The following is a 12,112-nucleotide window of genomic DNA, read 5'->3' on the forward strand; positions in this document are numbered from 1 at the left end:
TTGAGGGATGAGCGGAGAAGTGATTGTGAGACCACCGCGGTGAGAGATGAAGTCGTGGCAGAACCCAGCCTACGGAGGCGTAGAATCGAGGAGATCCCTCCATTGGGGGACCAACCCTATGGGATGCATTCTCATAGAAGTGTAGGTCAGATCTCAAGAGAGCGCGTGGATGAAGGGATAGACCAATCTCGCCCTGGGCGAGTTCTAGGAGTTGATAGCCGAGGAGTGAATGGTGAGGAAAGTGAACTCAGACAGCAGCTGCATAATGCTGAGCAGGAGCGAGACCAAGTAGCTGCACGCGATCCAGACCGTGCTTTAGAATTGGAGGGTGAGGTGCGAAGGTTGGCGTAGGTGATGGATAAGATCCAGGGCAAGAGAAAGCCTCCTAGCTGGAGGATAATGCTGGATGAAGAATCTCCGCTATTAGCCGAGAACATGGGTACTGTAATCCCAAGAGATTTTCACTTTTCCGACCTCAAATACTCCGGGAGAAGCGATCCGCTGGTGCATATTGAGCGTTACAATGACATGACGGGTGTACAGGGGTTAACACCAGCTCAGAGGTACAGGGTGTTCCCATTGACACTAGAAGGACAAGCACGAGAGTAGTACTGTAAGCTGCCACGTGGAAGTATAAAGGGATATGAGCAGATGTGCCAAGAGTTGGCCGAGTAGTTCTGCGGAGCGGTAGCCCCAAAGGACGATATGATGGAATTGATGGGGATAAAGCAGGAGAAACATGAATCCCTTCACGATTTTGTGAAGAGATATCATCGAGTCGTGCTTGATCTGGGAGCTTTCAATCACCCGCAGGCATTGAGAGGATTAAAAGAAGGTGTGAGGATAGGCCGATTGTGGTACAACTTAAGAAATCCCATCATTCAGAATTATTCGGCAGGTTATAAGCAGGCGAGGAGAGATATAGAAATTGAAGAGGAGAAAACGGCGAGGATAAAAAGCGAATGGCTGGAGGAGTTGAGGCGAAAGGAGAAGAGAACACTGAGTGGAAGCGGGTCGAGAAAGCGAGCTGGGGAATCATCAATAATGCTGCTCGGTCTTGCCCTTACACAATAACTCAAAGACCACAACAGTTCCAACACAGCCGAGCTCAGCCTCAGCGTCCCCCATTCCCGGAACGGCAACAAGAATTTCGGCAGATAGCTGCCCATCCATATCACAATACTTCAAGAGTAGTGAATGCGGTTAACCCCAGAACTAGCAGACTAAGCCAGCCACTCCCAGTCCCAGCTCGGGACGAGTTTCACTACAGCCGAGCAGTCCAATTGATCGATCAGAGCTCAACCTATAAACAGTACACCCCACTGAAAATTTCTAGGGAGGAATTATATGAGAAGATTGAAGGACAAAGCCTCATATATCCCCCTGCCCCTGTGACCAAACCAGCTCACAAGCGGGATCAAGGCAGGTTTTGCAAGTTCTACGACACACATGGTCACATCATTTGCCAGTGTAGGGATTTAAAGAACCAGGTGGAGGATCTGGTAAGGCGATATCTGGATGAGTATATAGATGGGGCATTTCCTATTATGGGATCACAGTATATGCCAGGAGGAGGAACTGAAAGGAATTTGGAGCGTGAACAGTCGGTCATTCGAGTGATAGCAGGGGGGCCAACAATGGCTGGAGATTCGAATAGGGCAAGGAAGAATTATGAGAGATATGCTCTGACCAGCAAAGAGGTGTTTTTCAATTTGCCAACAGCCAAGAAGGCCAAAGTAAGGCAAGTTCCCATTATGTGGACGGATGACGATGAAGAGGGTGTTTTATACCCTCATGAGGATGCACTGATAATTAAGGCGATGGTGGCGGGTAAAGAATTCCGGCGAATACTGGTGGATACGGGCAGCTCGGTCGACATACTATTTAAGTCGACCCGAGATGATATGGGAATTGCGGACTTGAAATTGGAGCGGATGAACACATCCTTGAAGGGATTCGGAGGAGGACGATTAACCCCCATGGGGGTTGTCGAGCTGCCAGTTATTGTAGAATCGAAGCCGTTTGAAAAGACAGTGATGCTGGATTTTGTCGTGGTGGAAGAAAGGAGCCCCTACCAGATAATACTTGGGGGGCCGTTTATAAGAGTGAGCCAATGTGTGATATCCACACATTACTTAGCTTTGCAGTACAGAGTAAACGGAGTTGTGGGCGTAGTAAAGGGTGACCAAAGGATGGCGGGGAGTTGCTATACTACAGCCGCCAAGGAAACCTTACAAGTTACAGTGCTTGATAACCAAGGAGACTCCAAAAAGGGTCGCCATGAACCAGCTGAGAAGTTAAAAAAGGTTCTGGTGAGCAAGGATGATCCGAGCAGAGTAGTAAGGATCGGCTTGGGATTGGGCGAGGCAATAAAAGACGAGCTGGTAAAGTGCCTACAGTCCTATGCAGATATATTCGCCTGGTCGCATGAGGACATGCTAGGAATTGATCACGGGGTAGCTTGTCATAAGTTGGCAATAAAGAAATGAGTAAGGCCGGTGAGGCAGAAAAGAAGATGTTTTAACCAAGAGAGGTACGAGGCCATAAATGTTGAAGTAAAGAAGTTGTTGCGAGCAGGATTCATAAGAGAGGCTAAATACCCAGAGTGGATTTCTAATGTGGTGTTGGTAAAGAAGGCCAATGGAAAATGGAGGATGTGTGTGGATTTTACAGATCTTAACAAGGCATGCCCCAAGGATGGCTTCTCCCTACCTAAGATAGATCAATTGGTTGATTTAACGGTGGGTCATAGTTTGCTCAGCTTTATGGATGCTTTTTCGGGATACAACCAGATACCCATGGACAAGCAGGATGAGGAGAGTACTACGTTTATAACTAACATGGGTTTGTTTTGCTACAGGGTGATGCCCTTTGGCCTGAAAAATGCATGGGCTACCTATCAAAGGTTGGTGAATAAAATTTTCGAGCCATTGATTGGTCACACTATAGACGTATACGTGGATGATATGATCACGAAGTTTAGAGAGCCAATAGACCATGTAAAGCACTTGGAAGAGACCTTTGAACAGCTGAGGAAGTACCGAATGAAGTTGAATCTGGAGAAGTGTGCATTTGGAGTTACCTCGGGTAAATTCTTGGGTTTGCTGGTGAGCCACCGAGGGATAGAAGCCAACCCAGAAAAAATACGGGTAGTAATAGAAATTAAGTCCCCCCAAACAGTTAAGGAGGTGCAGAGCCTTACAGAGAAGTTGGCGGCATTGAACCGGTTCATCTCACAGGCCACGGATAAATGTCACCCTTTTTTTCCAAACCATAAAGAAATGGAGGAAAATGGCGTGAACAGCAGAATTTGAAGAGGCATTTGGGCAGCTGAAGGAATATCTTGCAATTGCCCCATTACTATCAACTCCGAGAAAAGGTGACGAGTTGTATTTATATTTGGCTGTCTCCAAATGGGCTACCAGCTCGGTATTAGTCAGAGAAGATGAGGGAAAGCAACACCCCGTGTACTACACCAGCAAGGCCCTGGTGGACGCAGAAACTAGAATCTCCTGATGGAGAAATGGGCGCTGGCTTTAGTAACGGCAGCACGCAAGCTCAGGCCATATTTCCAAGCCCACCCGATAGTAGTGATGACTGACCAACCTCTTCGGAAAACACTTCTAAAACCACATGCATCTGGTCGGTTAGTGAAATGGTCTGTAGAGCTGAGTGAGTTTGACCTAACTTACAGACCTCGCGGAGCAATCAAAGCTCAAGCTTTGGCCGATTTTATGGTTGACCGTACGGAGCTAGGGGAAGGAGTTCAGGGGGAACCACCGATTGAACCGGAGAAATCAGAAGGGGTGTGGCTGGTAATGGTTGATGGGTCACGTAATGAACAAAGGTCCGGAGCAAGAGTAGTAATACGGAGCCCAGAAGGGGCCGAGGTGTCCTATGCAATGAAGTTCGAATTCCAGCTCACCAATAATCAAGCAGAATATGAAGCCTTCATCACCGGGCTCCGGTTGGCACACGCCTTGCGAACAGAAATGGTAGAAATCCGAGCAGACTCCCAGTTAGTCTGTAATCAGCTCAATAAACAATTCCAAGCAAGGGAAGAGAAGATTGAGCTTTATTTGAAGAAGGCAAAGCAGATGATTGGGCTCTTCCAAGAAGTAGAAATAAAGTAAATATCCCGAATAGAAAATTACCGAGCAGATATGTTGGCCAGAATGGCCGCAATTACGGATCCGAAGTTACCCAAGTCTGTCCCTTTGGAAGTAAGGACCTCGCCAAGTATAGGGGAGAAGGTAGAAGTAATGCGGGTGAACACCGAAAGATCCTGGATGGACTCAATTCTCTTATACATCTGCGATGGTATTTTACCAGAGGATAGGAAGCAAGTAAGGAAGTTGAAATGTCGGGCAGCAAGGTATACGTTACTCGATGGAGTACTTTACCGCCGAGGATTCACTTTACCCCTTTTGAGATGTTTGGATGACGAGGAAGAAAATTATATGCTGAGGGAAATTCATGAAGGAATATGCGACAAGCACTTGGGGGCAAGGACTTTGGCCTTCAAGGCACTTCGGCAAGGGTATTTTTGGCCGACTACGCACCAGGATGTGAAGGGGATGACAAAAAATTGTAGAGTCTGCCAAATCTTCTCGGATGTTCCTGCTCAGCCCCCAGAAAGGCTAACCGCTATGTCATCCCCATGGCCTTTTGCCCAGTGGGGGATTGACCTGATTGGCCCATTACCCAAAGGCCGAGGACTTGCAACACATGCAATTGTGGCTGTAGATTACTTCACTAAATGGGTAGAAGTGAAAGCCCTTAGTCAAATCACAGAGAGAAAGCAACTGATTTTACCTGGAAGAATATCATCTGCAGATACGGAATCCCCTATGCCATTATAACGGACAATAGGAGGCAATTTTGACAACCACAATTTCAGAGAATTTTGCCAAAACTTTGGTGTAGATTTAAAGTTTTGTACCCCAGCACACCCCCAGGCAAACAGGCAGGTAGAAGCAGCCAACAAAGTTATAAAGAAACTCCTGAAAACCAGGCTAGGAGAGAAGAAGGGAGCTTAGGTCGACGAGCTACCAGGAGTATTGTGGGCTTACCGGACAACCCAAAAAACTGCCACGGGAGAAACCCTTTTTGCCTAAGCTTTCGGTCATGAGGCAATAGTCCCAGCAGAAATTGGGGTGGAAACACATCGGACAGAGTATTTCAACAAGGAATAGAATGATGAGCATATTTGTATAAGCCTAGACCTATTGGAGGAAAAAAGAGAAGGGGCCTCGCAAAAAGTGACCCAATGACAACAAAGAATCATGCGCTACTACAACAAGAATGTACGCATGAGGCAGTTCCGAGCAAGAGATTGGGTACTTAGAAAAGTGAATCAGAACACAAGAGATCCTAACCATGGCGTTCTTGGCCCGAAATGGGAGGGCTCGTACAGGGTAGTACGAACAACTGGCCCAGGAGCTTACAAGCTGGCCTACCCAAATGGACGAGATGTAAAGAGGTCGTGGAACGCTGAGCACTTGAAGAAATATTTTCAGTAAGCGAAGCGTTTTACCAAGTTTTATTCCACCAAGTTATTTCTGTTAAATGAATGATGAATTGTGGCACGCGCATGTATTTCGCCTCTTGTAATCCATACAAAGTTCAATAAAGATGAATTCAGCACAAAATTACTTTGTTAGACGAAATTTGTTAAGGTAAGCAAGTGTCTATTCCTGCTCGGTCGCCTAAAGACCAGCAGCCAAATTCTACGAAATTTGTTAAAGCAGTAAATGTCTATTCTTGCTCGGTCGCCTAAAGACCAATAGGCAAATTCTACTAAATTTGTTAAGGCAAGCAAGTGTCTATTCCTGCTCGGTCGTTTAAAGGACCAGCAGGCAAAGTCTACTAAATTTGTTAAGGCAAGCAAGTGCATATTCCTACTCGGTCGTCTAAAGGACCAGCAGGTAAAGTCTACTAAATTTGTTAAGGCAAGCAAGTATCTATTCCTACTCGGTCGCCGGAAAGACCAGCAGGTAGACTACGAATTTTACTAAGGCAAACATGTGTTGATTCCTGCTTCGTCGTCTAAAGGACCAGCAGGCAAATTCTAAAAAATTTTACTAAAGCAAACATGTGCTTATTCCTGCTCGGTCGCCTATAGAACCAGCAGGCAAAGTCTACAAAATTTTACTAAGGCAAACATGTGCCAACTCCTGCTCGATTGTTTGAAAGACCAGCAGCCATATCTTGCAAAATTTGCTAAGGTAAAAGAGTGTCCATTCTTGGTCAATCGTCTAAAGGACCAGTAGGCAAAATTCTATGAAATCGTTAAGGTAAGGAATCGTCTATTTCTCATCGGTCACTCAAAGACAAGCAGGCATATTTTTCAAGGTAATTTGCAAAAACAACCCATAAGCATGACCATGGCAAGAAAGTAGCTGGAAAGCATCAAAGGTTTATAAACGCTCAAACATTTTCAAACAAACAAAAATTCAGAATTTACATAAAAAGCGAGTTTAGGGATTGTGAGGCTCAACAGCCTCGGTAGACGAAGGATCAGCAATCTCGAAAGGAGAAGGACCAGCAACTTTTGGAGGAGCAGAGCTTGACCCCTGACCTGCTCCCAAAGCATGATCCCCTGCTTCCTTCTTCTGCTCCCCACCTGAAGGAGCCTTGACCTGATCCTGGTCCCTCTAGTCTTTATCCCCTTAATCTAACTCGGCCATATTCTTCTGCACTCCCGCCTCTAGGTTGCTCATGTTAAGCTCTGGATATTCTTCCTTGAGCACAAACATGATGCACTTGTAGCAAAAGGCGAGCCCAGAGTTATACTCTGCATCCAGCCGGTCGTCCACCTCAGCAGATTTGCCCTTCAGCTCGGCTATCTGCTCGTTCAAGGACTTGATTTGCTCCTCGCAAGCCGTCTTCAAAGTGTCTCTCTCACTTTGTGCAGCCTGGAGATCAGACTTCAAGTCACCCAACTCGCTCTCGAGCTTAGAAGAGCTTGACTCAGCAATAGCCACTTTCTTCTCCAGGACAATAATCTGCTTATGCAGATTGAGCAGCTTCTCTCTGGAGCGATCAGCGGACTCAGCCTTTTTCTTCAGGTCTTGATTCTCCGCTTGAAGCTTCCTCTCATGGCGCGTAGATCTGTTCTTGTAGCAAGAAACCAAAGTGGCCAGCTTAAAAGAAACCCTCTGAACAGAACCATCCAATTTATTAAGACTCATGCTCTCAATGTCCTTAACCATTTTGGGTCCCACTGATTTTCCATAGTCCCTCTGGTATAGGGTCAAATAGTCACCCTAATCCCGAGGCGGAAGAGGAGAGGATCGATCTCCAGATTGAAAGCTGACCTCAAGACTCTTGTCGCAAAACCTTCTCCCCGTTATTATTCCGAGGTAGAGGAGGGGGCAGAGCAGGAGCAGGAGCTTTAGAAGAACTAACATTGGTTTTCTTCAAGGAATTGGGGGATTGCTGAAGTCACCTAACCTCCGAGTACGTTTCTTTGACATAGCGCTAAGGATCTTGTTATTCATCCCAGCAGCTACGTCCACTAGGCGAGACCCAACAAGATTTGTTGACGACAGGAGATCGTGACAGGTAGATGAGTTCACTAGACCAATTTCCACCTTGAACAGCGGATCGTCGTCGAGTCGCTTGATCAGACCCCACGAGTCTGAAAGAATAAACAAGGTTAAAGAACCAAATAAATGACGACCAGAGACGTAAAGTGTACAGAAAAATAAACGACCTAAGGTGACAAAACGCGTTGGAATGTGAATATCACTACCAAGCGAATGGCTCGCTAGACACCAATTTTCCCCAGCAAAGAAAAATTTATTCTTCCAGTTTTTACACGAGAATGGAAAGCCGATGATACGTTTTCTCTTCGTAGAGCTTGACATAAAGTAGTATCAGCCTGCTTTCTTTAAACTGCTCCTCAGCTGGTACAAATGTTTTACTTCCACGAGGGAAGGCTCCCCGAGCCCACATCTTTCCCATAGCACAAATAAGGCCGAAAGAACCCTCCACCCGTTCGGGTGAAGCTGACCTGGAGCTAGATGCATGCCACCCAATATCCTGACAAAATAAGGTTGAAGGGGCAACCGAGCCCCTAACTTGAAGCTCTCTAGATGTAGTGTCACATGCCCCTTAGAAGGCCGATTGGGAACATTACCTTTCCCAAGGATAGCAAGGAGGACGTCCTCAGGGATATTATAAAGGTTTCTTAGCTTGAGCAGGTCAGTGTGGGTAGTGGCACAAGTAATATAGTCAATAGGGTAAGCATCTGCCTCCATCCTATGACCGAGGTTTCTCTTCTTATAGGGTCTGCTCTGCTCGGAACTGCTCTCCTTGCCATCACCATCTTCCTCAGGGACCCCAGCCCCCTCAGAACCGTGATTTTCACCAGAACCTGACGCTTGTCCACCGCGGTTTCCAATAGGCTGATAATCAGGGGAAGCCAAAATGGTCTCAGGACGAGGGTACTCGAGGGTATCCCTATTAATAGAAGGGCCTACGTTGCTAAAAGAGTATAGGGGATCAATGGGTCTTAGCAGGTTGGGGTACGAATCATCTACCTCCTCATCACTCTTATCTACAATTAATTTTCCCCTTCGTCTTGACATAGTGAAATCTTAAAAGGAAAAGTACAATAAATCCAAGTATATTGGTACAAAAAGGACAATATAAAGTCCAAGCAACAACAACCAGAGAAGAAGTTAAAGGCGATACATGGAATAGATCGACACTAGTGGCGTTGCCGTGATGCAGAAAGAGCCCGGCAAAAGGAAGTCTCCGATGCGGAAAGCGCGTTTAAGGTCCAGAGAAGGAGTTGGCTTACGGCGGAATGATAGATAACGAAACACAATGGCAATTCCAATTTAGGGATTTAAGACGAAAGGGGGAATAGGGGCGATTACGTCACACAGATGTCAGCTCAATCACCGCGTATCAAGGACAGATAAACCGTCGTTTCAAATTTCAAATACATAATGGCAAAAAGTGACATGTCACTGGCCATTAAGACGGCATGGTGAGGTGTCGGCCCAGCCGCGTATTGGATACGCTCACGAAGGCCCATATTCGGGCCAAAAACTCTCTAAACAAGAGACATCACCTCGGGTCCATCACAATAAAACAAGGACCAGAGGAATGTTACCCGAGGATAGCCAAATCCAATTCTTAGTTTCTAATCTCAATTCGTTTCACTCGCAAGACCAGAAACTGGGGGACTAGTGTTGAGTAATGAAAAGTACCAGCTAAGCTATGTCCTCGTCTCTCACCCTGAGGCGAATCTCCCCAGTTGAATGGCACGAGCAGAGTCCTGGTAAAAAATCGTGTACGGGCATGTGCCAACTATAAACGAGCACCGACCATAGATACGTACCGACCAGCTGCTCATCACCCAAAGAAAGAGGACACGATCTCACGAAATCGGGACAAATTCGCTATGTCCCGAACCGCTAGAGAGAACGTGACGTCCCACATTGACCCACGATTCGGTGGTTGGAGACCTATGAGGGTCTGTCATCACCCGAAAATGGGGGGCATGAAGAATACTCAGAAAACGTGGGATGATGACTATAAGAAGCCAAGAGACCGATGAAGAAAATGATGAAAAAATTTAGAGAGAATGGAAAACTCTGGCAAATTGAAATCATAACTCATTTTACACAGATTTTCGATACAGATTGTGCCAAGAATACTGTATTTAGTTTACTCGCTTAAATCATACAATTTACCCGTAAACACCTTGACTTAAGCATCAGAGGGTTTACGCCGGCAAAATCACCGGCGTCTCTTACTTGTTTCTGTGAGCGCAAGCTCGGAAAGGAGAGAAAGGGCGACTTGGGTCCTAGGAACACGGGCAGTTGCTAGAGCAAGGAAAGTACAAGCTTCCCTTCGTGGACAACACAAACGTTGGTGGAACGATCAGGTCGGGCAAAGGACGACCAGATTTCAGCATCAACAAAGGCCAAGGTATTGGGGCCAAAAGTCGTCAGCTTGTTTCCGATGTCTGAAATCTGAATGGTCTAAGTCCTAAATCGACATGAATGTGTGTAGGGTTCAGCACGTTTTCGAAGCCATTGTAGCAGCATTGTGCTGTCGGAATGCTTGTGATCATGGCGCCATCTTCAATTGATATATTCAAAACAACAATGTCATCTCCATACATCCTAGAAGAGACGCTTCTGCTATAGAATAGAAAGAAAGAGTGATTCTATAATCTCGTGATTCAAATCACAACATTAATACTGTAATTAAATAAAAATTGTGTAAATGAAATATAAGACATGTATATTTAATATAAAACTTGTAAATACAATATAAAACAAGTAAATCAACATAAGAGTGGTAAATTGATGTATTATTAGTAAATAAAACAAAAACTTATGAATATAACATCAAACTTATAAATCAACATTAAGTATAAAATAAAACATAAATAATGTAATGAAACATACGACGTGTAAATAGAAAGTAAAATAAGTAAATTAATATAGGAATGGTAAAATGATATATTATTTGTAAACAAGACATAAACTCATAGATGTAACATAAAATTTGTAAATCTAGTGTAAAATAAGATATAAATTATGTTTTATAATATGTCCATCTCTTTATATTCATACTTACTGTTTTTATAACAGTTTTTGAATTTTATTTAATACTTGAATTTTAATTCAAATAATTAAACAAATCTTGATTGGCTTTGTAATGAACAAGAAAAAATATCAATATGATATAGTAAAAATAACATTATAAGTATCATATATTAATGTAAAAAAATACATGTGTTAGATATATAATTTATTTTTCATGCTTTGTTAAAGTAAACGTTATTAAACTTTTTTGTACTAATCAAATAATTGATTTATAACTTATCATGTGTTTAACCTATAAAATATAAGTATTATTAATATTTATGAGGTTATATATGTCAAAATATCATATTTTAAATGTTTTAATCTTTAAAAGCAAACAACTTAACACTTATATTCAGATATTTAAAAAAAATATCAATCAAATATATATATACTCAAACTTATGCAAACTTCAGCCAAATTCAGATCCATTCAGATTTCAGACAAAAAATAAATTAAATGCTGCCTTATTCTCAGGATCAAATTTTAAATTTTTTTTTCATATTTTTCAAAATTATTTATAAGATAAATAATTTTGCATCCTTCTAAAACTTGTTGATAGCAACCTCAAATGATCATTTGGTATTAGTAAGATGCAAAGTTTGAAAATAAATGAAATATGTATAAAACTAAAAATTAGATCCAATTTTATTGATATTTTATATATGTATAGTAATATAAGAATATATTTTCAAATTATTTTGGCTTGATCCATATCGAGAAAAATAATTTTGTTTAATTAACTTGTATGGTAAAAAAAACTATCATAATGAAAAAAATTATAAATGCCCTGCCATGAATATAGAATTTATGATTGAACCAATTTAACAACACTTATTCTTACGGTTTTCAATACAAATTTTTTCTTTTCAATGGATGAGTGAATTTTTTTTTCTTTACTTAAGTAAATTAAGTGAGTAAGCTATTTTTTAATTAAAGTTTAATGTTGATTTACAAGTTTTATGTTATTTGTACAATTGTTTGATCTGTTTGCAATTTTGAAACACCAACTTACCACTCTTATGTTAATTTACTTATTTTACCTTCCATTTATTAATCTTATGTACAATTCGTAAAATTTATATTTATCACAGGATTGATACCATAATTTTAATCGAGGCATCATAGAATTTTTCCATAATGAAACACTGTTCATTGGACATTTGGAGTTGCCGATTCCGAAGGGATAAAGAACGCTGACGTGTCCACATTTTTCTCGCAACCTGCCTTACATTAATCAAGCCACCAGTTTTCGCTTTTTGTCCCTGTTGCTGGCCAAAACAACAGCACATTAGCCAAACCCTTTTTTTTTTTTGGTAATGTTTTCTTTTCTGGCATTACTATTGATTTTAATATGTTACATGTTATAGGGTTATTATCCTTTCATTGTGGTAAATATTGCAATTTGTTATCTATGATATGTTATGTCATTGGCTAGCTAGCTCCTCATCTAGCAAAGCATGCACCACTGAGGCATAAGGATACCAACTTAGAAAGAC

The 12,112-nt window shown here is 42.6% G+C and overlaps 1 protein-coding gene across 1 annotated transcript; it reads right to left on the reverse strand.

The window, feature by feature from the left end:
* Positions 1 to 7,421: 7,421 nt before the first annotated feature.
* Positions 7,422 to 8,594, reverse strand: LOC107174666 (uncharacterized). The gene is made up of 2 exons (XM_052432780.1): positions 8,018 to 8,594; positions 7,422 to 7,642 (listed from the first exon to the last, which is right to left on the reverse strand). Exons 1-2 carry the CDS (start codon positions 8,592 to 8,594, stop codon positions 7,422 to 7,424), a joined length of 798 nt encoding a protein of 265 aa, XP_052288740.1.
* Between the last annotated feature and the right edge of the window lie 3,518 nt (positions 8,595 to 12,112).

This window comes from Citrus sinensis, chromosome 8 (genome assembly GCF_022201045.2).
Source record: "Citrus sinensis cultivar Valencia sweet orange chromosome 8, DVS_A1.0, whole genome shotgun sequence".
Lineage (NCBI taxonomy): Eukaryota > Viridiplantae > Streptophyta > Magnoliopsida > Sapindales > Rutaceae > Citrus > Citrus sinensis.

What these genes read in the sequence shown, in the direction of transcription:
- LOC107174666 (XM_052432780.1), bottom strand. Translation starts at nt 8,594, where the DNA reads ATGTCAAGACGAAGGGGAAAATTAATTGTAGATAAGAGTGATGAGGAG. An exon ending in TGGCATGCATCTAGCTCCAG is followed by an intron (nt 7,643 to 8,017) that starts GTCAGCTTCACC and finishes TTATTCTTTCAG; the next exon opens with ACTCGTGGGGTCTGATCAAG.